At 43.3% G+C, this 26,610-nt stretch overlaps 1 protein-coding gene across 1 annotated transcript; it reads right to left on the bottom strand.

Annotated features, from left to right (window-relative positions):
• Positions 1–201: 201 nt before the first annotated feature.
• LOC309391029 (mas-related G-protein coupled receptor member D-like) lies at positions 202–26,610 on the bottom strand. The gene is made up of 6 exons (XM_081951059.1): positions 26,428–26,610; positions 17,239–17,498; positions 13,782–13,915; positions 11,183–11,249; positions 6,042–6,108; positions 202–1,210 (listed from the first exon to the last, which is right to left on the bottom strand). The coding sequence occupies exons 3-6, from the start codon at positions 13,845–13,847 to the stop codon at positions 226–228; spliced, it is 1,185 nt and encodes a 394-aa protein (XP_081807185.1). The 5' UTR covers positions 13,848–13,915; positions 17,239–17,498; positions 26,428–26,610; the 3' UTR covers positions 202–225.

Here is a 26,610-nt window from a genome sequence, read left to right as displayed (position 1 = left end):
CATGCAGTAAGAATTATTTCTAACGGTTTTTATAAGGAAAGGGAAAAAGGAATTGTATAAGTAAAACATTTACTATATAACCACATTCATTTTTAGAGATATACATAGATAAATATTTTCTGTTTATATGGTTTTATGTTAAGCTTGTTCAGTAAATCACTACAATTTTCTTACTGAACCCACAAATTATGGATTTTAAAATGATTATACATTGATAGTGACACTTCACAATATGGTTTCCTCCGTAGTTTGCTGCTTTTTTGAGCTGTCCTGCTCATCCTTGAAAACTCTTTGCAGAGCCACCTTAAAGGATGTTCTGGGCTGATCCTTTCCCTTCTTCTTCCTCCCCACTAAGAAATAAAGAAGAGGGTTGATGCTGCTGTTGAGAGCAGCACATCCTAATCCGATGGTCATGAGGAAGGGATTAGAGGAACCAAAATATTCAACGGCATAAAAGACATTAATTGGGAGAGAAAGGAGGAGGAAGAAGAGGAGAGCCAGCAAGATGGTGGTGAGAAGTTTCCTTTGATTGCGTTGTATTTTAGACCTCGTATGAATCAAGAGAGTCACAGTAGATACAACCATGAGAGGCGTACAAAGTAAACCATTCACAATCAGCTGGTAAAGAAAACGTGCATTTCCAGAACTCTTGGTGTAATACAGAATGAAGTGCACGGCAGAGAGCAGGAAGGAGAGGATCCAGATGAGGCCACAAACAAGGATGGGCAAATATGGAGGGCGATGGCAGCGATGCCAGAGAGGGAAAAGGACAGCCACGCACCTGTCCAGGCTGATGGCCGTCAGCAGAAACTGGCTGACCAAATAGGTGAAGGAAAAGAGCTCGAAAAATAAGAAGAAAAAGGTGTCACCAATATCATGCATTTTACTCAGAGTTGACACTGTCGCAAATGTTTCTGCCATAATGAGGGATGTGAGGACTCCAAAATCAGCGACGGAGAGATTCAGGATGAAAGTGGTGAAAGGATTCCTCTTAATGGAAAAGGCCAGGAGATAAATTGTATTTCCATTTCCCAGCAGGCCCAAAATACAAATCATGGCAAAGTATGCATATAAAAGGTGTTGGTTTAACCCTTGGTCATACGGAAAAGATATTTCAGACCTATTTGGAGCAACTTCCACAATTTTAGTAGTATTTGAAGAAAGGTTGACCACTGCAGAAATAGTCCAAGGGATTTCGATCACCTCTGTCCTAATAACAAAAAAAGAGCAAAAGAGTATCTGTCATTATGATAGATAGATATAGATATAGATATAGATATAGATATGGATATGGATACGGATACGGATACGGATACGGATACGGATACGGATATGGATACAGATAAAGACACAGATATAGATATAGATATAGATATAGATAGCCAACATCTTAAGAAACCCAAAAGACAAAATCCAGCTAGAAAACCAAGGAGTCTACGAAATACCATGCAAAATCTGCCCAGCAATATACATAGGACAAACAAACAGGAGGATAAATGCACGCATCACAGAACACAAGAACGCAGTAAGGAAAAAAGAAAAAACTTCCTCCCTTTTCCAGCACCTTAAAGCTACAGGACATGAAATCAACTTTGAAAGAGCCAGGTTAATCTCCAAAACAGAACACCTCCACAAGAGAATAATCATGGAAGCCATCGAAATAGAGAAACACCCCCACAACATGAACAAACGTGATGATACCTCCCGCCTACCAAACATCTGGAAACCAGCCCTAGTCAACAAATGAACACCACCCACCACCCAGGCCGTTACAATACAAAACAACAATGCACACACAGCCAGCACCAATCTACCAATCATGATACAACCACACAACCAATCATTCCACTTACTGAAACAAAGCCAGCACCCCATCCCCTCCCACCAAGATTTACAGAAAGATGGCAGCTCCGATCGCATTTTAAACCCAAGCCTGAAGATGGCAAGTGAGATCCTGCCGAAACGTTGCCAAGACAATCTCAATCCTACACGGGAAAAGACCCAAATACAACAAAACCAGCATACCTAAACCAGTGAAAATCTACGAAAACAAATATATATCAGTGACGTGCAGTGAGGGTTATGGCTGGGGAGGCTGGTGACGTCATCAGGAAGGCGGGGAATGGGACCACGTGTGCAGGAGGCTGAGGCAGCCTCAGCCTCCAGCACACGTGGTCCCATTCTCCGCCTTCCTGAGTGAACATTAGGGGGACCGCAGAGTGTACTGATCCGTGTAGCATTGCTTCCTCCACCGGTGCCAGTCCCTCCCCCCCACTCCTTCAAGGTCTCCCACCAACCCAAAGCCCGATCCCCAGCTCCCTCGGGCAAGGCTTGAGCAGGGTGAATGGGAAAGCAATGAAAGGGGCTGCGCTTTCACCCCGCTCAAGCGTTTGTCCTCCGGCAGCGCCGACATTTCTGCCTCCGCCCTCCGCAGCTCCCGGGCACGCCCGGACGGAGGTAGTCAGAATGACGCCGAGGCAGTCCGGCTGCCTCGCTCGCTCTTTCGTCCAGCCGGCCGGATGTAGCCACAGCGATGCCGACCAAAACGCCAGACGCACAAAAAAGGATTGCGGAGCGCTTCGCCAGCAGAGCGCGCTCAGGAAGGCGGGGAATGAGATAGTGATCCCATTCCCCGCCTTCCCGAGCACGCTTCGCCGGCTCGCGTTCCGCGATCCCCAACAGCAGCTACTTTTCTGTGCGTCTGGCATTTAGGTCATCCGGCTATCTACCTATATGCCAGATGCACAGAAAAGCACTGAAAAGCACTTTGCCTCCAAGCCACTTTGTGTTGATGACGTCGACGACATCGCTGCTGGTCGCGGCCGGGCGGAGGTAACCAGAGTGGCGTTGAGGTGTCCATGCGGAAGAGAGTGAGCGAGCAAGCGATGGAGGATCGGCGCTACTCGCTACCTCCATCCGTCCGCGCATGGCAGCTGCGGCGACGTCATCAAGCCCCTGCCACTTCTGGATGTCTATTGCAGTCACGAGGAGCGCGCAAAGTACAGCGGAGTCAGGAAGGTTATTGGCGCTTCCGAGAACCCTCCTGCCTCTGCTGGTTCCCTAGCTGTCACGGCCCCGCGCGTGCTCCTCCTTCTCCCTCCTCTTCCTGTTATATATATGAAACTCCCTTGTGGATATTATTATTATTATATTATTATTTCATGATGAGAGGTGAGGCTCTGCCTCCCCTGCCTCCAATGACCACACATCACTGATATATATATATATATATATATATATATATATATATATATATATATATATATATATATATATATATATATATATATATATATATATATATATATATATATATATATATATATATATATATATATATATATATATATATATATATATATATATATATATATATATATATATATATATATATATATATATATATATATATATATATATATATATATATATATATATATATATATATATATATATATATATATATATATATATATATATATATGCTGGTTTTGTTGTATTCGGGTCTTTTCCTTTGTAAGGTTGAGATTGTCTTTGCAACGTTTCGGCAGGATCTCACCTGCCATCTTCAAGCGTGGGCTGAAAATGGGAACGGAGCTGTCGTCTTTCTGTAAGTCTTGGTGGGAGGGGATGGGGTGCTGGCTTTGTTTCAGTAAGTGGAAAGATTGGTTGTGTGGTTGTATCATGATTGGTAGATTGGTGCTGATTGGTGCAGGCTGTGTGTGCATTGTTGTTTTGTATTGTAACGGCTTGGGTGGTGGGTGGTGTTCGTTTGTTGGCTAGGGCTGGTTTCCAGATGTTTGGTAGGTGGGAGGTATCATCACGTTTGTTCATGTTGTGGGGGTGTTTCTCTATTTCGATGGCTTCCATGATTATTCTCTTGTGGAGGTGTTCTGTTTTGGAGATTAACCTGGCTCTTTCAAAGTTGATTTCATGTCCTGTAGCTTTAAGGTGCTGGAAAAGGGAGGAAGTTTTTTCTTTTTTTCTTACTGCGTTCTTGTGTTCTGTGATGCGTGCATTTATCCTCCTGTTTGTTTGTCCTATGTATATTGCTGGGCAGATTTTGCATGGTATTTCGTAGACTCCTTGGTTTTCTAGCTGGATTTTGTCTTTTGGGTTTCTTAAGATGTTGGCTATTTTTTGGTCAGTGGTGAAGGCTGTCCTGATATTGTGCTTGTGGAGAACTTTGCTGATTTTATCTGTGGTGCCTTTCATGTGAAGGAGGAGGGTGATGCCATTGTCCTGTTCTGTGTCTTGGTTTTTTGGGGGAGTCTCCTTTTGGATTAGGTTGGTGATTGTTTTTCTTTGGAATCCGTTCGAGATTAATACATTTCTGAGTTTGTGTAATTCAGTTTTCAGGTGGTCTTTTTCGGCTAGGCATTTAGTTCTGGAGATGAGGGTCTTGGCTACAGAGTTGATCTGTGTAGAACCTTACTCATTTTACCATTGAATTTCATTTTATTAGATAGTGCCCATTGTTCAAGTTTGTGAAGATCCTTCTGTATCTTAAGCCTATCTTCTGGAGTGTTGGCTATTCCTGCCAGCTTGGTGTGATCTGCAAATTTGATGAGTTCCCCATTTATTCCCTCATCCAAATCATTGATGAAGATGTTAAAGTGTACTGGGCCTAAAACAGAGCCTTGGGGTACTCCACTGCATACTTCCCTCCATGTTGATGAAGTTCCATTGAGAACTACACGTTGAGTGCGGTTGGTCAGCCAGTTACGGATCCATCTTGTGGTGATGCTGTCCAACCCACATTCTTCTACTTTATCTAGTAGTAGGTTATGGTCTACCTTATCAAAAGCCTTACTGAAGTCCAAGTAAACTACCGTATATACTTGAGTATAAGCTGACTCGAGTATAAGCCGAGACCCCTAATTTTACCCCAAAAAACTGGAAAAGCTATTGACTCGAGTATAAGCTGAGGCTGGGAAATCCCGGAAACATCGAAGCCTCGGCCGCGTGCAAGTCCTCGGTAAGTTCTTTTTTTTTTTTTTTTTTTGTTCACTGGAGTATAAGCCGAAGTGGATTTTTCAGCCCAAAAAGTGGACTGAAAAATTCGGCTTATACTCAAGTATATATGGTATATCGACAGCATTCCTATGGTCCACTAATTTTGTCACTTTATCAAAGAATGCAATAAGATTAGTCTGGCATGATCTGTTTTTGACAAATCCATGTTGGTTTTTGGCTATTACTTTGTTTGCTTCTTAGGTGTTTGCAAATTCGTTGCTTGATTATTTTTTCCAGAATCTTTCCTGGTATTGAGGTCAGGCTGATAGGTCTGTGTTTCCTGGATCTAATTTTTCCCTTTTTTGAAGATGGGAACCACATCAGCTCTTTTCCAGTCCTCTGGTAGTTCCCCGGTGTTCCAGGATCTCTGAAAGATATAATTCAGTGGTTCTGAGATCTCGTCTGCTAGTTCCTTCAGAACCCTGGGGTGAAATCCATCCGGTCCTGGTGATTTGAACTCGTCTAGGGCCAGATTAGGCCAGGCCTTGGCAGCAAATAGATAGTTATCAGGTTAAGGGGGTGTGGCTTGGTGGGGGGCGTCATGTGACTGAGTGGGCATGGCCGTGAGTGACGTCAAGTTGGCCATGCCCACTAAATCACAGGACCCCCACCTAGCCACGCCCACAGAACTGGTAATAAAAATATATGCCTCACAATATTTTATTTATTTTACTTCTATCCCATCTTTCCTCAAAAATATCAGCATCCTTGAATCATGAAGACCCTACCAAGTTAACACATTTTATCAATAGCCTCATAATTATCCATTGGAGATGATCCACTCCTCAGAAAGCATTGTCTCCCCGTACTGAATTTGAAATCCTCATTTGCTCTCTTGGAAATGTGATGTGTTTGGGTATCCATCCAAGGTGAATGGGTGAACTTCCATCCTTCACATGGGATCTTGTTTCAACAGTCACAACAGGCAGAGCAGAGCAGCCATTTTCTTTTTGGAATATCATGTAACAATCGGATGGCTGCCTTTGTTCCTGAAAAGAAAATATTTTGTACCATAATATACTTACAATTCGAGGAATTTAGGCCAAATACGAAATGGGGCTTCTTTCTTTTCTGGGAAAGTTGATGCATTTCCTAAGGAAGTAATTATAATAAGTTATGATTATGGTCAATAACATCAGGCAGCAAATATGCTAATTTGTTTTAGCAATGTCATCCATACAAGTAGTCCTTTTTGACCAAACACTTAATGGTGGTTGAAGGTATGCCTGATTTTCCCAAAAGCTATTTGACCACACCGAGAATATTGCATTCAGTTTTGGTCACCACACTATAAAAAGATGTATACTCTAGAAAGAGTGCAGAGAAGAGCAACCAGGTTGATTAGGGAACTGGAGACTAAAACATATGAAGAACAGTTTCAGGAACTCGGCATGGCTAGTCTAGTGAAGAGAAGGACCAGGAAAAACATGATAGCTGGGTTCCAATATTTGAAGGGCTGCCATAGAGAGGAGGGGATCAAGCTATTTTCCAAGGCACCTGAAGGCCAGACAAGGAATAATGGATGCAAACTGATGGGAGCCGAAGGCAACAGACCCATGTGTCTGCCTTCTCGCTGCCTCGGTGGGCTCCCCTGGATCCTAGGGGAGCACAGGGTGCCTTGGAGTGGCGCCCTGCCATAAGGGCGGCTCGCTGGGACCCCCTGGAACGGCTGCGGCCACGGGGGGTCTCCAGCCTTGCCCCAGGAGCCGAGGAGCGCAGGGAGCGTGCAGAATCCCAGCGCGCGCTTCGCCGAGCGCAGCCAGGAAGGAAATGACTAATTTGAATGCAGCAGCTGAAGCGCGGTGAGGTGGGGGCTTCCCCCGGGTCTTATACAGTTTAAAGCCTTATTGACTGTCTTGCAGTTTTTTTTCTGGACTTTGTTTCAACCAGTGAAAAAGTTAAAAGTGGAGGGGGGAGGGAATTTCCACCCCCCTCGGATAAGCGGCACTTGGAAAATCTCTCCCTTGCGAGGGAGAGAGAGAAAGTTCAAAAAAAGTTTAAAATACTTTCACTTCCCTTAATTAATGGGTAAAAAAGGAAAAGAAAACCCTTTTTTCTTTTTTTTTTCTCTTTTGACTACAACTGTGAGAGAAAGGATGGTTGAACTGATTCTTCTCTAAGCTATCTATGGGAATTCTGATTTTGCTGTTTCCTGACCACCGGTGCTGGCTGAGCCAAGATGGCTCACTTCCTCTTTCTTCTTTGTCTGTGAGCATGAGACTCCTCCCTTGAAAGACTTTGTTTGTCTTGATTTAATTTCCACCCCAGAGATCTCCAGGAGTCTCTTCAAACAAACTTTTTCTCTGGATTTGGAATGTTTTGATCTACCCATTTGGTCTTGAATTAAACAACTTGTTCTCCTTTGGACTTGCCTGTTTGGTGGCCTCTACCGGCTGTGCTTTCCTACGGACACCATTCCCTGTATAGAACAATAACTATCTCGGAGCTTCATGATGGGTCCAAAAAAAATTGCCACCTGGAAAGGCCTCATCGGCCCCAACATCTTCTACGTCCAGCCCCATTGCCCACCAGTCACAGTTGGGGTCTTTTCTACCACCTAAAGCCCCTGAAGAGAGTTCAAAGGATTTCTCTACTCAGCAGATGCTTCAGGCTCTCTTAAAGGGACAGGATGAAATGAAAAAACAGTTGCAGGACTTAAATGATCAGTTCAGAGAGACACAACAAAAAACTACACAGAACGAGCAGCGGATAGGTGTATTGGAGGAGGGTGCAGTTGGGATGAGGAGCGGCCTGGAGGCAATCCAAGGGGGGAATATAGAATTTGAGAATCATATGATAAAAACGGAATTTGAAAGGATGTCTTTTTTTCTTAGGTTTCAAAATTTACCAGAAGTTGAGAACGAAGATCTTAAAGAGATTATGAACACAATGTTAGCAGAATATATCAACAGAGATAAACAACAGCTTGGGTGGGATATTGACTTGATTTATAGGATTAATTCAGCCTATGCAAGAACACATAATGTTCCATGGGAAGTTCATGTTAAATTTCTTAGAAAAACCACAAAAGATGAGGTTCTAGGAGCTCAAAGGGGAGGACCATTAAAATATAAGGATAAAGAAATAGCCATTCTTAAGCAGATCTCAAAGAAAGTAAGAGATAAGAGAAGGAAATATACCTTCTTAGCAAAAAATTTATATAATAATGGGATCTGGTTCAGGTGGTTGTTACCAGAAGGCATGTTGATTTTTTGGGAGGGCAGTAGAATTACAATTAACACAGTTGCCAAAGCAGAGGCTTTCATGAAAAAACATACTGCCCTACTAGGTGATGTGGGGGATCCTACACAAGATACCAAGCAGGGAGGGGCTGAGGCTCTGCCAGTGGACGGTGGGGAAGAAGAGATGACAAGAAGACTCAGATCACAAAAGTGAATTGAAACACTATTCCAAATGTTGTTACAATGTATTTTTAAGGAAGTGACAAAAGTAAAATGATTGAAACATACTGATGATTTGGTGTTAAACTTAAAACTGCTAATACCTATGTAAAAGTTCATAGTATTCTATTTTTCTTTTTTGGAAAAGTTGCGAGGCCCGCGGGGGCTTCTCTCCCCCCCGCACAATGTAGCTGTCAAAATGTTCCATAACCTTTTACCCTTTTTCCTTTGTAAAATATTTTAAAACCAATAAAAATTTTAACAAAAAAAAGTGTACACATTCATAACACACATATACCATATTTTTGGGAGTATAAGATGCACCAGAGTATAAGACACACCAAGGTTTTGAAGAGGCAAATTTTTTAAAAAAGTTTTTGCACTTTGCAAACCTCTCCAAAACTGCCTGTTTTTTGCAAAAACGGGCCTGTTTTTCTTCAAACAAATGGGCATGAATAGCCTTTAGAAGGCTTGTGGAGTGCTCCTGGAGGGTGGGGAGCAAAAATGAGCAAAAAACGGCCCGTTTTATATCAAAAAAGGGCATGGATAGCCTTTTGGAGGCTTATAGTGTGCTCCTGGGGGCTGGGGGGACAAAATCGAACAAAAATGGCCCATTTTTTCCTCATTTTTGCCCTCCCCAGCCCCTAGGAGCTCTCTGAAAGCCTCTTAAAGACTGCACACAGTCATTTTGGTGAAGGGGACAGGGTTCTGCCGAAGGACAGAAAGAGGGAATAGTGACCTTCCTCCCATATTTAGGCATACCAAGGGTTGTAACACAAATACATACCTATTTCCCTGGCTCAACTGATAAGGAGGCGAGCCTGTGGCTTAGTGGCTAAGACTCCTGCCTAAGATATAATACAGCCCAGGTTCAAATCCCAGTAAGGGTATGGCTAGCTGATGAGAGCTAATTAGCTCGAAATAGATCTATACTAGTCTCCCTTTATTTATTTATCAGTACAAATACAACACAAATATAAAAAGGCAACATTAAAAATAAAAGTATGGTTTTCTGCCTACATGGTCTTCTGTGATGAGCCGAAGGACCTTGGCACAGCTGACAAAGCAAGGAGAACCTGTGGCTTACAGATTAATACATCTACCTAATATGCAAGCAGCCTGGGTTCAAATCCCAGATGGGTATGACTAGCTGATGAGAGCTAAATAGCTTGAAATAGACCTATATTAGTCTCCCTTTATTTCTTTGTCAGTAAATATAAATTTAACAGGAAGGTTGAATGTTCAGAAAGTTGATCCTGTAGGGAATAAAACTGTGGCTGAATGTGGATGTTCTGCTTCAGATGCCATGAAGCCTCCTCCCAGAAGGTAACAAGGAAAAGAGGTCATGAAGAGGATATGTAGCATCCCAGACAACCCTGCCGACCCTGCTCAAGCATCACATATATGCCATGTCCTGGATAGAAGGAAGTGAACTACCAATGGTCTTTTTTGCTGTCCTCACCACTTTCTGCACCACCTTCCTGTCCAAAGTAGTAATGATAGGATCCCCTTGATTGTCCCTCTACAGAAAGTAGAGGGAGAGGGGAAGGAACACGTACTTTTCTCATGTGATGGAGAAAATGCAGGGGCAGCTGTGCCTGCTTCACCAGTGTCTCACTGTTGAGCGAACCAGTCTACTCATTAGCTGCACATCCAAACATAGTATACATATCCATTTTGAAAAGGAAACTATTCTACCTATCCTTGTTTTTCCTTCATTTTCAGAAATGCATATGGGCTTCCAATCACTTTCCCCCTTCCCTCTTCAAATATATAGAGGTTGGGTTTATCTCCTAAATCCCATCAAAGGGCAATGGCAGACATCATTTAATATTTGTCTGAAACGGTATAGGGTTTCCTGCCTAGGCAGGGGGTTGGACTAGAAGACCTCCAAGGTCCCTTCCAACTCTACTATTGTATTGTATTGTAATAAATGACTTATTACCTCCAGGAACCATGTTGTGAATGCACCCAAATAATTTTGTACCCATCAGCAACCCACCCACACACACACATGTACAGATAGAAAAATATTCTATAGAGAACCATAATCTGGTGTTATAATTTGAATTCTGGAATAAGCCCATCTTATAAGTACCGTATTGTTTGGACTATAAGATTCTCCAGACTATAAGATGCGCCTAGCTTTTGGGAAGAAAACAAGAAAAAAAATCAGCCTCTGCCTCCCAGCAATTTGCCTCCTTGCATCAAACAGCAAACAGCCTGGTCAGCTTCAGCACAGCCTGATTTAGCATGAGCAGCTGATTGGCAATTGGATCTGCCTCCCGGAATACCTCTGATCAGCTGTTCCAAGCTGCGGGGATAACTGCTACCCATTACCGCCATCATCTCTCATTGCCTTCATGTGCCCCATTTTTGGCCTCCATGCAATCCCCGATGCCTGGAACAGCTGATTAGAGGTATTCTGGGAGGCAGATCCAATCACCAATCAGTTGCTCTTGCTAAATCAGGCTGTGCTGAAGCTGCTGGGGATGTTTGCTGTTTGCTGCAAGGAGGCAGAGGCCAAAGGGTGGGGGGATCAGTGGATGGGCAGGGTTTTGGTAACATTTGCTCTAAAAGATGCAGATATTATAAGATCCACGCATTTAGTCTTATAGCCTATCGGACATCTTAGAGTCTGAAAAGTAGGGTAACTTCGAACACCTGAGTTTTTCTTTATCAATAGTAGCCACGAAGGAATGGAAAATAATATATACTATTATATATTATATCTATCTTACTAGGTAAGAGCATGCTGTTCTTACCTGTAAAAATATTGATTGTTCCATTGAAGAAAATCAGATCAGTAATTGAAAAGTACGATCCAGAGCTCTGCAATTTAGGGGGAAATACAATTATCAGAATAAATAAAACTGGACTTGACTTCTGATAATCAACATGATTCATAGGAAGAATCTTGTTTTTGAATTACTACTTTTGTTCCAGCCACTTAAATTCTTTCTTATCTTTCAGACAATCAAGTAATTGAAATGCATTTATGGACCAAGACCAAACATAAATAAAAGACCACTCGTGTAATCAGCATAAAAATGTATTTGTCGTAATAATCGTGAGAAAATCTTTTTTAAAATTAGCAAGTAACAATAATATGAGGGGAGAACCTGTTGGCTTTCAGCAACTGCAGCTCTTGATGAGAATTCTGCAAGCTTCTTAGAGATTTTGGAGAAGTGATCAGAAAGGAGATATTCCCAGTCACCTTTTTCAACAACAGTTAAAACTGTGAACAATTGAAAGGCTTAACCTTGACTGCCATTAGGTACATAAGGGACAATCTAAAAGTGTACGTGAGAGAGATTTTCTGCCTCATAATTGCTGTGGTGGGAAAAAACAGAGGAAAATATTTAGGAGTGTTTGCCGCCTTGGAAAAAAAATCTCAATCTCTTTCTCCCCCCCCCCGCCCCTCTCTCTCCATCTATCAATAATCTATCATCTGTCTGTCATCTATCTATCTATCATCTATCTATCTATCTATCTATCTATCTATCTATCTATCTATCTATCTATCTATCTATCTATCTATCCATTCATCCATTCATCCATCCATCCATCCATCCATCCATCCATCCATCCATCCATCCATCCATCCATCCATCTATCATCTATCTATCTATCTATCTATCTATCTATCTATCTATCTATCTATCTATCTATCTATCAATCATTTATATCTATCTATCTATCTATCTATCTATCTATCTATCTATCTATCTATCTATCTATCTATCTATCTATCATCTATCTATCTATCTATCTATCTATCTATCTATCTATCTATCTATCTATCTTTACAGTATCTCTATCTCTATCTATCTATCTATCTATCTATCTATCTATCTATCTATCTATCTATCAATAATCTATCATATTTCTCAGAAAATAAGACCGAATCTTATTTTCTTTTATACTTATAAATAAGAACTTGGGGCTTCTTTTCAAGGAGGTTTTACTTTTTGTGAAGTGCAGCAGGGCAGACTCGGTGAGCTGGACGTGCCGTGGATGCACCGTCCCTGCCCGGGAGGAGAAAAATGAACCGGAACCCAAATGTTGGGCCTCAGCAGACTCACAAGCCAGGGATCTTATAGGCATCCTGGGCACATAAAAGCCACAAAAATCCTCATGCTGTTTGCAACTCGAGTGAGCCGGGTGCCAGAGCCTCAGTGCTGCCTTGTCATACCAGCAGAGCCTCTTGGAGCAGGACTCTGCAAAGCATGTTGTGGCATTGCCCCATGAATGGCAGCACCTCCGTGAGCTTCCTCACACCACTGCAGCTGGTATCCTTCTGTGAGCGGCTGCACCAATGTGTCCAAACTCATGGTGGTGCCACCACTCGCACACACAACAGCACAGCAATCCTTCCAGGGATTTGCTCGAAGAGGCTGTGCTGATGTGATGAACCTCAGAGCAATGCCGCCACTTGCACCCATTGCAGGGTCCTGGGATATTTTTATGGCTCAGAATGCCTCTGCTTCAGTGCAGAATGACTATCGCCTGTCTCTTTCTGGGCGTGGGGCTTCTACCTGTTGGGCCACTTCCCCGAAGCTGGCAGCTCCGCAGCCAGGCGCTTTGCTTTCTCCCTCTTTTTCCTCATGGGAGGATTGCATGGTAGCACCAGCATCAGGTACTGGCAGGGGCATGGCGGAGGCAGAAGCGATCCCAATGCACTGGCCCCATCATCCCACTGTCTCTTGGCTTGCCTGCAGCTGCATCGAACAAGCACCAGCACGGAGCATCTGGGTTGCCTGCATCTCCCATGCTGGTGCCAGTGCCAGCCTCCTGCGAGACTCTCAAAAAGAGGGAGTCCCATGCAGTGCAGGCAGCACTCAAAGACCCCCCACCACCTCAGTGTCAGCGCTATTGAGCTGAGCTGTATTTTTTAGCTCAGCTGAGAAGCGCAGCAATCCGCTCTGCCACACAAATCGGCTGAGCTGAAAAACAACGGAATATAGGACAGGAAATGACGGGGCGGGAGGGCAAGGCCAACCAGAGGTGGTATTTGCCGGTTCTCCAAACTACTCAAAATTTTCACTACTGGTTCACCAGAACCTGTCTGAACCGGCTGAATATCACCTCTGGTTGGGTGACTTTGGGCCAGTAACTTTCTCTCATTTCAGCCCACCTGTTCAGTGTTTTTGTAAAGAAAATAGGAAGAGGAAGGAGTATGTTTAGGGCCTTCAGTTATTTGTAAAAAGACTGGTAGTAACATTTTCAGTTGGCCACAGAATTCTATGGTGCCAGTTCATACCATCCTAATGCTCCTCAAGTCCAATCATGCACTAAAAAAGGAAATGGACTTTGCAAATTGAAAATACCACCACTCAAATGCTAGCTTTACTGCTGAAATACCTCATAATCTCCAGAGGAATCTCCAGAGGAGCTAAGCAGATCACTTTCAGTCTCTAAGGAAGACATTCTCGTTGGCCCGCACTCGATGCTGCTACAGTTGGAGCAGAGAACTTAGGTGGTCCAAGCTGCAAAACCTAGGGAGAAGAAAGACAATACTTGTAATATCCTTCTCTGCATTGGTATTAAGGTAAAGGTAAAGGTTCCCCTCGCACATATGTGCTAGTTGTTCCCGATTCTAGGGGGCGGTGCTCATCTCCATTTGAAAGCTGAAAAGCCAGCACTGTCCAAAGACGTCTCCGTGGTCATGTGGCCGGCATGTCTAAACCCCGAAAGTGCATGGAATGCTGTTACCTTCCCACCAAAGGTGGTCCCTTTTTTCTACTAGCATTTTTTTCCGTGCTTTTCGAACTGCTAGGTTGGCACAAGTAACGCGAGCTCACTCTGTTACGTGGCACTAGGGTTTCAAACCGCCAAACTGCCAACCTTTCTCAGCAACAAGCTCAGCGTCTTAGCCACTGAGCCACCGCGTCCCTATGCATTTGTCTGAGCACCAAACTATTGCAAAAGAAATGTGTAAACATGTTATCGCAACTTGGAAGAAGGAATAATACTTCGAAAAATACTTGATTGAAAAGCAGCCTGATCTGGATGTGACATTCATTTTTATATGGAATTGCATTCATTTTTCCTCAACGAAACAGACTCCTCTGCCTGTTTCTAAAACAGCTTGATATTCATAAGGTTTCTGCAGGAAAACTGGCAACAAAATACAGGGATGCTTTGCTTAATGTATAATCATTTTCTTCTGTACTTTAAGAGCTCTTTTCATTGTTGTGAATTTTGTTAAAATACATAACCTTGGGGTACCCTAGAGGCAAGAGTGAAATTCAGCAGGTTCTGACAGGTTCTGGAGAACCAGTAGTGAAAATTTTTAAGAAGTTTGGAGAACCAGCAAATACCATCTCTGACTGGCCTCAGAGTACAGTGGGATTGGAGATTTTATGCAGTATCCTTCCCCCAGGAGTGCAGTGGGAATCGAGATTTTATGCAGTATCCTTCCCCCAGGAGTGCAGTGGGAATGGAGATTTTATGCGGTATCCTTCCCCTGGAGTGGGGAGGGAATGGAGATTTTATGAAGTATCCTTCCCCCAGGAGTTGGGAGGGAATGGAGATTTTATGCAGTATCCTTCCCCCAGGAGTGCAGTGGGAATGGGGATTTTATGCCGTATCCTTCCCCCAGGAGTTGGGAGGGAATGGAGATTTTATGCAGTATCCTTCCCCCAGGAGTTGGGAGGGAATGGAGATTTTATGCAGTATCCTTCCCCCAGGAGTGCAGTGGGAATGGGGATTTTATGCAGTATCCTTCCCCCAGGAGTGGGGTGGGAATGGAGATTTTATGCAGTATCCTTCCCCCAGGAGTGGGGAGGGAATGGAGATTTTATGTAGTATCCTTCCCCTGGAGTGGGGAGGGAATGGAGATTTTATGCAGTATCCTTCCCCTGGAGTGGGGTGGGAATGGAGATTTTATGCAGTATCCTTCCCCCAGGAGTGGGGAGGGAATGGAGATTTTATGTAGTATCCTTCCCCTGGAGTGCGGAGGGAATGGAGATTTTATGGAGTATCCTTCCCCTGAAGTCGGGAGGGAATAGAGATTTTGAAATATCCTTCCCCAGGAGTGGGGAGGGAATGGAGATTTTGCAGTATCTTACAATGTTACAATCTACATGTTAATTGTAATATATTGTATAGCAGTATACCTAGTAATATTTTCCCATTTCTAATTTCTATCTCTCTTTTCTAACTCTTAATCAAGCAGTTTCTTCTTCTGATGCCGTTGATCTGGCTTTGGGTGGAAGATGATTTGGATGGGGAAAAATCTTGCAGAGTATTGAACTCCAAATGGATCTAAACATTACATTGAAGTTATCATAAACGTGTTGTATTAAGAGGCATGGGAAAGGAGGGAAATCACCTCCATAGAAAAGCGGACAGACCACCATGGACATTACAGGAAATGAATCAGTCTAACATCAATGCCTGGGAAGATCATGGAAAGGATTATCAAAAACAGATCTGCAAATATCTAGAAACAAATACACTTATAACTAGAAGCCAGCATGGGTCTGTTAAAAACAAATTGTACCATATCAATCTTATTTCATTCCTTGACAAAGTGGCTACATTAATAGTCCAGCGAAGTGCTGTGGATACAGTACACCTAGATTTCAGTAAGGCATTTGACAAAGTAGACCACAACCTACTTCTCGGTAAGCTAGAAAAATGTGGAATAGAAAGTATCACCACCAGATGGTTTTATAACTGGCCGATTCATACTCAATGAGTAGTACTATATCTACATGGAGGGAAGTAAGCAATGGGGTACCACAAGGTTCTCTCTTAGGCACAGTACTCTTCAACATCTTCATAAATGATTTAGATGAGGGAACAGTAGGGGAACTCATCAAATTTTCAGATGACACTAAGATTGCAGGAGTAGCCAACACCCCAGAAGGCAAGCTCAGAATTGAGAAGCATGTTGACATACTTGAAGAATGGATCAAATCCAACAAAATGAAATTTAATGTGGAGACAAGCAATGCTTTACACTTAGGCAGGAAAAATGAAAGGTACAACTACAGATTAGGTGAAACCTGGCTCAAGAACAGTAACTGCGAGAGGGACCTTGGAGTGCTAGTGGACGATCGCTTAAATATGAGACAGCAATGGGCAGCTGCCACCAAAAAAAGCTCATACTATCTTTGGTTGTATTAACAGAGGCATAGAATCACAACCATGTAAAGTATTAGTACCACTTTATAAAACTTTAGTAAGATCACACCTGGAATACTGTATCCAGTTTTGGTCACCACATTGCAAAAAAAGAAGTTGAGCCTTTGGAAAAAGCTCGAGAAGAGCAATTAAGATGATTAAAGGTTTGGAGAGTAAAACAGATGAAGAACGGTTGCAGGATCTGGATATAGCTAGTCTAGAGAAAAGAAGGACTGGGGTGACATGATAACAGTATTCCAGTTCTTGAGAGGTTGCCACAAAGAAGAGGGGGTCAATTTATTTTCCAAAGCACCAGAAGGCAAGACAAACAATGCATGGAAACTAATTAAGGAGAGAAGCAACGAAGAATTAAGGAGAAACTTCCTAACAGTGAAGACAATTAATCAGTGGAACAGCTTGCCTACAGAAATAATGAGCGCTTCATCACTGAAGGTTTTTTTTTAAAGAAGCGACTGGTCAGCAACTTGTCTCAAATTATTTAAGGTCTCCTGTTTGAGCAGGGGGTTGAACAGAGAAAACCTCCAAGGTCCTTTCCAGCTCTATTCTAGTTCATTGAATGAACATCTACAGTATGCGCTCACTAAAAACTGACAATGATTTTATGGCACATAATCAGTCAATCATAGAGATAAATTCCAGGTATGGGATGTGTGCATAGAGTGCCTACCTTTTGATATCCAAATTCTACTGAGTTGTCCTATTTCAGGGTGTCTTCATTGCAATCACTGATCTGGCAGCAAAAGAAGTCCTCTCTTCGCTCAGGTTTCCAGCAAAGTGTAAATACAGAGATGGTTCAAGAAGAGTGAGACATCGATTCTTCAAGACAGTCCTTATAAAGCCATTAAATTCTGGACCATTAGTGTTCGGCTGAACTCCGCAATCATTCTTAGTATCCAAAAGTCGTCTTGCTTTCCTGTTTAAATTACACTTAATAGAAAATTAAATTTCCTGTTTAACTTTAATGGGTACATTCACAGAAGGAAAAGAAGCAAGAAAGGGGAAAATTGGATCTCCATTTTTTATTTCTTCCCCAGGGATGTCAAACACTACAGAGCATCAAGGGCACGAAGGAAACAATAATATCAATAAAGGAGAATATTTGCAGCTCAGGGTTGAAATGAGGAGTCTGTGATGCTCTCTGAGCTTGCAGATGTTTCATTACCAAAATGAGGTAACTTCTAGTTAGTAGCACTGGTGATATTACCTAGTTTGGGTAATGGAACATCTGCTGGAAAACCATCAAGCTCAGAGAGCACCAATAACACCCCCAGAAAGCAAATAGTTTTCTATACAGTTCAAGCAATGAAAATACTCAAAATACTCAATTCGGATGACACAAAATTAGGAGGTATTGAGGGGGCTGCCATTGTTAGCCCAGACCAGAAAACAGACCTGCAAGATTCTCCATTTCTAGGATTCTTTTTCATCCCCACTTCTCGTCTCTCAGTGATTCAGGGTGGTCACAGCCAGAGACTTTTTCAATTCTGAATCTCTCTCTCAAGGACATCTCTTTCTACAACAATGATGTCAAACTCAAGACCTGGGGGCCAGATCCAGCCCACAGGGTGCTTAGATCTGGCCTGCAGGGCAGTCCTGGAAACAGCAAAGGACCAGCCCGCGAAGCCTCTGCTGGTGAAAACATAATTCACGAGGGCCGAGCGCAGCCCTCCCGAGCTCCGTTTTAACTGGGAGAGGGTTGCAGGAGGCCGTCCCAGCCCAAAATGGAGCTTATGAGGGCCTCACGTGGCCTCAGGGAAGGCTTCTGCCCTATTTTGTAACATATTCTGAATATGTCTCTCAAGAACATCTCTTTCTAGAGGCTTCCTCCAGCCGGATGATAGAATAGAATACAAAATAGAATATTTTTTATTGGCCAAGTATGATTGGATACATAAGGAATTTGTCTCTGGTGCATAAGCTCTCAGTGTACATTCAAGCAAACAACAAGAGACGTGACCATTGGGTGCTAACTGTTAGTGTATAAAGGTTCATGAATTGGAATAGACATGATAACAGGTCAGCCAATGGGGATTGTTTGGTGACGCAGATGGCTCAGAGCCTGGGCATGGCTTAGGTACACTGATATATGTGTGTGTGTGTGTGTGTGTGTGTGTGTGTGCGCGCGCGCTTCTGTGCTGTGATTATATTGATTCTGTGCTTCTAGCTTCTGAATTCTGGTTGTTCTGTCTTCTGCTGCATGGTATTATATAAATGCAACATATTTTATATCATTGTATATAAACAAGTTTCTTTTATACATGAATCCTGTTGAATTATTTACTTGTGTTCTAGTCCAACCCCCTGCTTAGGCAGGAAGCTCTGCACCACTTCATACAAATGGTTATCCAACCTCTTCCTATAAACTTCCAGTGTTGGAGCATTCACAACTTCTGGAGGCAAGTTGTTCCAATACCTCAGGGGTTGCCACAAAGAAGAGGGAGTCAAACTATTTTCCAAGGCACCTGGGGGTAGAACAAGAAGCAATGGGTGGAAACTAATCAAGGAGAGAAGCAACTTAGAACTGAGGAGAAACTTCCTGACAGTTACAACAATTAATCAGTGGAACATCTTGCCTCCAGAAGTTGTGAATGCCCCAACACTAGAAGTCTTTAAGAAGATGTTGGATAGCTATTTGTCTGAAATGGTATAGAGTTTCCTGCCTAGGTAGGGGGTTGGACTAGAAGACCTCCAAGGTCCCTTCCAACTCTGCTATTGTATTGTATTGTTCCACTGATTATTTGTTCTCAGTGTCAGGAAATTTCTCTTTTGTTCTAAGTTGCTTCTCTCCTTGATTAGTTTCCATCCATTGCTTCTTGTCCTGCTCTCAGGTGATTTGGAGAATAGGTTGACTCCCTCTTCTTTGTGGCAACCCCTGAAATATTGGAACAATTCTATCATGTCCCCCTAGTCCTCCTTTTCATTAAACTAGACATACCCAGTTCCTGCAACCGTTCTTCATAGGTTTTAGCCTCTAATCCTTTAATCATCTTCGTTGCTCTTCTCTGCACTCTTTCTAGAGTTTCCCCATCTTTTTTACATCGTGGCGACCAGAACTGAATGCAGTATTCCAAGTGTGGCCTTACCAAGGCATTATAAAGTGGTATTAACACTTCACACGATCATTAATCTATCCCTCTGTTGATGCAGCCTAGAACTGTGTTGGCTTTTTTGGCAGCTGCTGCACACGGCTGGCTCATATTTAAATGGTTGTCCACTAGGACTCCAAGATTCCTCTCACAGTTGCTACTATTGAGCAAGGTACCACCTATACTGTACCTGTGCACTTTTTCTTGCCTAAATGTAGAACCTCACTTTTTTCACCATTGAATTTCATTTTGTTAGATAGTGTGCAATGTTCAAGTCTGGCAGGATCATTTTGTACCTTAAGCCTATATTCTGGAACGTTTGCTATTCCTGCTAGCTTGGTGTCATCTGCAAGTTTGATGAGTTCCCCATTTATTCCCCCATCCAAATCATTGATGAAGATGTTGAAGAGAATTGGGTCTAAAACTGCATACTTCCTTCCATGTAGATGCAGTTCCATTGAGGACTACACATTGACTGTGGTTGGTCAGCCAGTTACACATCCATCTGATGGTGATGCTGTCTTACGCACATTTTTCGATCTTATCAAATAGTTGGTTGATCTACTTTATCAAATGCCTTATTGAAGTCCATGTAAATTACACCCACAGCATTCCTCTGGTCCACTAATTTTGTCACATTGCCAAAGAATGCAATAAGATTAGTCTGGCATAATCTTTTTGACATGTTGGCTTTTGATTATTACTTTGTTTGCTTCCAGATTTTTGCTGATTTGTTGCTTGATTATCTTTCCCAGAATCTTCCCTGGTATTGAGGTCAGGCTGCTAGGTCTGTAGTTCCCTGGATCCTATAGAAGGCAAGGGATGTCATGGCACAAACATTGAATTATCCGATTTGTGTGATTTAAACAACATTGTTTCATATGATGACATCAAGATGTGAGTAGAGTTGCCTGTCTTAATTTAGTTGGAATAGTGGGTGAAGGGAAACGATTGAAAGAAACCAACGGAGTCGAGAAAAAAAACAGTGTTTTGTGTGTGTGTGTCAATGAAAGGGCTTAAGAAAAAAATGCTAGAAGAAAAATGAATTATCACTCTCAGGATATGAAGAGTGATTTCCATCACAGTGTTTAGAAAAGGACATATGGCCTGGATGCTGTTGTTTTGGGTGCCCTAGGATCAGTGACGTGCAGTCAGGTGAGGCAAGTGAGGCACAGCCTCACCACTCTCATCATGAAAAAAAAAAGTAAAAGGAAAAAGCTGAGCTAGTTACTGCCACACCGTGGATGACTCTGCTTAACTGTTAAAAAAAGCCTCTTAAAAAGCACCCTCTACTATGAGGCAGGAGAACTGCATGCGTACTACAGCATGGCTCTTTGCCTGGCTTCCTGCCTCCTCCTGTGGTCTCCTCAGTGCTCGCTTGTGCTCTCCCTCCCCAAGTGTAGTTTGATTGCAGGCAGAGCCACGTTGCGGGGCAGATGTGTGTGCTACAGCATGGCTCTTTGCCTGGCTTCCTGCCTCCTCCTGTGGTCTCCTCACTGGTGCTCTCCCTCCCCAAGCATAGTGACTTCCTCTCCAGGCCCCCATTCATTTCTCTCTCTCACACACACAGCTGGATAAAACTATATAAAAATCTAGCCCAGCTTCACTGATTACAAGTTTGAAAAGGCAACGTGGCTCCGCCTGCAATCAAACTACACTTGGGGAGGGAGAGCACAAGCGAGCACTAAGGAGACCACAGGAGGAGGCAGGAAGCCAGGCAAAGAGCCATGCTGTAGTACACACACTTTCCCCCAGCCTCTTTCTTTTGGAAGGCTCGGATCAGCTCCCCTCCGGCTTCTCTGTCTCTCCTCTCACCCCAGCCTACCAGCAGGAGGTGAGTGGGTGGGCTTTATTGTGTTCCAGGCATTTTCCATCCAGACAGCAGGCTGCATTTGCAATGGTGGAGGTGTTTGGGGAAGGCAGCAGGGGAATGGGGGGGATGGCAGAGGAACTGCTTTCAAGCCACTGGAAAAGATATCCAATCCAATTTTTGTGTGTGTGTGGGTTTGTTTGAGAGTGAGTGAGAGAGGGAAGGGGGTAGGAGAGATAGTCCAATCCAACTTCTGGGTGTGTGTGTGTGCATGTGTTTGAGAGAGGGGGAGGAAGGGAGAGAGGGAGGAAGGAGGGGAAGGGAGAAGAAAAAGAAAAAGAAAGAAGGAGCAAAGGAGAAAAACAAATGCTGTCGCTTTAAATCGGAACTGAGCATGCCTGGCTGTGGAATTCTGGGAGTTGAAGTCCACAAGTCTAAAAATATTTGAAACCCAGCACTGTGTCAGTGCCTCACCAGTCATAAACCTCACTGCACGTCACTGCCTAGGATCCCCCCTCCCTCCCACCCACCCTCCCTCCCCTTATTGCTGCCTATTTTGGTATTTTCCTATATGTTTTTTATCAGATCAGTTAACACTTAACAACTGCCTTTATGGAAGACGCTGAACCTGGTTTCCTCCTTCCTTCTCTATTCTTTCTTTCCTTCCTTTTTACTCTTTTTTTCTTTTCTTCATTCTTTCCTCCTTTTTCTTCTTTCCTCCTTTTCCTCTTTTTCTTCTTTCCTTTCCTTCTCCTCCTTTCCCTATCCTTTTCCCATCCCCTCCCCCTCCCCCTTTCCCTTTCTATTCCCTTCCCTTCCCTTTGCGGGATGCCTCCAGGGAGCCCCCCTCCCCCTCCCAGGCCTTAGTTTCTGGTTACTGCCTGCTGCAACTTCCATCAGATCTGGTCTCTAACTGGTTCTTCCCAATGAGCACCTTTGCAAGCCCACCTGGGTTGTCTTTACTTGGGATTGACTCTTCCTCTTTCTCCCTCCTCCTGCTCCTCCATTTACATGTGTGCATTTCAGTCCTTTCAGTCCCTCTACAGCCCAACCCATTGTGCAACTGCAGATAACAGTAAGTTGGCCCAATCCTCTCAACAAAGGCACTTGGTTTAAATGGGGCTGTTGATAGTCTAGAAAGTGAGCTCCATGGATGTCTTTTTTTTGGGGGGGGGGAGGGATGATGACCAGGATAATGGCTAACAGTGTTGACACTAAACAAATTAACCACATGAAATTTGCCCTCTCCCATTTGCTAAATGCACTTAAAAGTTCGGTCTTTTACTTTCGGTATAGAACACTTCCCGGCCACAGTAACCGAGGAACATGCTCTTCTTGTGTCCTTCAGAAAGGCCCATGAGGTCGTTTGCCTCAAGGAAGGAGTCAAATCATAGCATGTACGAGTCCCAGTGCTTGGTGACTGGGTCATACGGAGTTGGTGGGGCATGCATGGCCATTTTATGTTCAGAGGGCGTTTTGAGTTTGCTGCTCAAAAATGACAGCTTGAAGCCATGCTGAGCTCCGGGCTGGATGTACTTGCTGGATTGCTACGCTCTTTTCGGTTTGCCTAGTTGCCTTCCAATCCCACCTTCATTCCCAGTGTTAGATTGGGTAATGGATAGGCACACACAGGCTTAAGGGTAAAAACAGCTCTTTATTAAGTACAACAAGTGAGAACAATCCAGCGAAGGTTGTGTCTGACAGCAGCCCTTTTATAGGGAACTGTCAGATCCTTCAACCAATAGGATTAAACCTATGTTCCCGCCGGAACAGAGGACCTTGGTGGAAACCACTGTAGTTAGAGCAAGTATCTAACAGGTTCCCCATGACCTGCCCCTCCCAGGCTCCAGATCTAGAATATCATCCCAAAGAGCATTAAAACATTATTGATTCCAAGTTTCAGCTTGACAGATGATCCAAATTCTCTAGGTGGCATACAACAAAACTTATTTTTAACTGTACAAGAAAAGAAAAAAAGTGCAACATAAAGCTGCCATGTGAACTAGGCAACTTGCAAGAGAGCCAATCCCAATTAAAGTCAAAGTGGATTCAAAAAGCCCAGAAAATATTCTTTTTATATATTTATGTAATGCGTTGCAAAGATGTGAAGTTTGTACAAACAAAATAAAATATTAATAAAAATAAAAATAAACAAAAACAAAAAGCCCAGAAAACTAGAAAAATCTTCACCTGGAGCCGAAAAGACGCAAAGGGGAGACTTTCTGGGGAGGAAACTCCATTAACAGGGGAAAGTTCTTTCTAGAAGAAGAAAAAAAAGCGCCCAAGGGCAAAGGAAAAAAAAAAGAACAGGAACGTAAATTCCTCCTTTTAAAACCTCCTTTTGGGCGACCGAGGTCCGTCCTCTGCGGTGGGAAAACTCAGCCCGGCTTTGACGAGGCCCTTCTATCCTTCCCTCCCACAAGAACCCTCCCAGATACGGAAACGGTGGGGATGGCGGTCAATGCTCTTCATAATCCAGAGTTTCTCCACCTTGAACATCTGGCCTCCGTCTCGTTAGCACAGCTGCCTGGCGAGCCTGAAGGCGGGGCGCTCCGGAGCCAGAGACCCTCCAAATCTCTCCTCCAGACGGGCGGTGGGGTCTTCCAAAGCCCCTCCGGGAAGGTTCTCCGTTCATTGCCAGCCGGAAAGCGCCGCTTCCAAAGCATCTTCCCAAGGCGGCCGTCCAGATTCCCCCCGCGACGGCGGCCCAGCTGCAGCCGAGGAGGCTTCCTGGCCGAAGTGGCGCAAGAAGGACCGGAGCTGGTTTATAAGGCAGCGCAGGAAGCCCGGCCTCCCGTTGCCACCAAGCATTAGTCAGCTTCCACGCCCGCCTCCTTTGCCCGCCTGGGGAGACCCGGCCTTTCTCCTGCCCGCCAGGCTTCCGCTCCTGGACCCTGGAAAGGAAGCTTTGCCTTCGCCCGGACGGTCTGCAAAAGGGGAAGCGCTTTGCCCGCCGCGGAATCCCGGTTCCTGCGTTCCCACGACACGGGGCGTCACGGACTAGCCCCCTTCTCTCTCCCCTCCGCCCGTTGCCATCCTCAGTCTTGGCCGCGGAGTTGGCTGGAGGTCCGCTGCGTCGGGAGGACCCGGGCGAAGGGAGGGGGAGTTCAGGGCCACGGTCTCGTGAGAATGTCGCTCGGGGTTGGACTTCTGCTTCGTGCGAGGTTGAAAGGAACTATCTCTGTGATAACATTTAATATATTATTGCATCCTTGATGTACTTGGAGGATTTGTTTCATTTATGATTGGCTATTGATAAACCCATAAGTAGGTGTTAGGCCTTTGGGATAGGGCAGGCCAGGAAACCCATACAGGCAGCAAATACTGGAAATGTTGCAATATCAGTTATAATAAGAAATATTGTAAGTTTGACAAATTAATCTATTTTGATGCTTGGCTTGGCTTGGCTTTTTCTTTCTATGTAGCAATTTTGCTACCACTTCCGTTTAGATGGCTCACCATTTAGGAACAAAACTGCTGATATGAGCATTCTCTTAATCTTTTTTCCATATTCATTTGTTATTAGCATCAGGGAGGAGAAGGAGGAGAAGGAGGAGGAGGAGGAGGAGGAGGAGGAGGAGGAGGAGGAGGAGGAGGAGGAGGAGGAGGAGGAGGAGGAGGAGGAGGAGGAGAAGAAGAAGAAGAAGAAGAAGAAGAAGAAGAAGAAGAAGAAGAAGAAGAAGAAGAAGAAGAAGAAGAAGAAGAAGAAGAATCAGCCCTGAAAGCCAGAGAGCATTTCTTATCCTTTCTTCTTTTATCAAAGAGAACCAAATGTCTCTGCAAGATCACTTTGTCTTTCCTGTACAGAATATTCTGTCCTCCAAAGGTTCGAGGGAGCTGAAATTTCATTAAATGTTAGATTACTCTACACTACACTACACTACACTAAACTATAGTTTAATCTATTTATAGAACAAAATAATAATCTATAGAACAAAATAATAATCTATAGTACAAAATCATAATCTATAGAACAAAATAATAAAATAAAATGTAGCATACAATGAAACATATATAACACCACAGAAGCAACCCTAAAGTGATCTCCGTAGAAGATCTCAAAGGAAACCTTTTGGCAGAAATATGAGTAATTACTCAAGCAGAATGCAGGGGAGAAAAAGAAGGCAAAAGGTAAGCGAAAGAATCCCCAACAAACAACAAAGGACAAGAACATTTGATAGAACAGAAGATAATTATTGAAACAATTCTGTTCTCTGTGACCTGAAAAGTGTATGTCCTGTCTTCCCAAGGTTCTAGGTAGCTAACATTTAATTAAAACCTATTAGACTAATCCACACTACACAAAAAGTAAAACATAAAACAAAATAATAAAGTAAAGTGAAGAAGACAATGAAACAATAGCCATGTATAACACCATAGAAGCCACCTTCAAATCATTGCTCATGAAGGTGTCAAAAATAAGAACATATTTTTGCAATTATTTTTGGAATGATATGAGTCATTTACTTGGGCAGAATGTAGGGGAGAAAGAGCAGGGAAAAGGTAAACAAGAGAAATCCAAACTAAAACAAGAGAGAGAGAGAGAGAAGATGATTTGACAGGACAGAAGACAATGATTGCAATATCTCTATGAGCTGAAAAATCTAATCAAGCAATGCAGTGGCACAAGGCATGGTATATCCAGAGAATCTTCTCTGGTTCTCCAGAATAAAATGAGGAGCTTAGAGTCGGGCCAGGGATGGGGGAAAAAGTCAATAGAAGAGAACCAGAAAAGGACATTGTCACAAATTTTTTGACAAACATTTGAAATGATTGACCCTGTGCTTATAATTTAGTGGTACAAAATGTAAGTGCTCTAAGGTCTCCTACACTGGATGCATCAGAAATCCCCACACTGTTTCCAAACAGAACTCCATTTCTGAGACTCATCCTGAACTGTCAAAGAGCCATTTTCATATAACAGATACCTTGAAGAACTTTGTTTTTGCTAAGGACATACCTGGTGATGATGTGCAAGAATTCTTGGTGAGCATCAACAAATCCCTTTGAAAATCCAAGGAGGTCCAGAAAGGATGATAGACTACTTTGATGAATCCACTTTGGACTGTATTTGATGTTGCTGTGCGACAGTAACAGAATTTATTTAGCAAAAGGACCAGATTTCCTCATTGAGTAAAAGAGG

The sequence above is a fragment of the Natrix helvetica genome, assembly GCF_964273705.1.
Source record: "Natrix helvetica genome assembly, chromosome: 4".
Taxonomy (NCBI): Eukaryota; Metazoa; Chordata; class Lepidosauria; order Squamata; family Natricidae; genus Natrix; species Natrix helvetica.
This window is presented reverse-complemented; position numbering and strand designations above follow the sequence as displayed.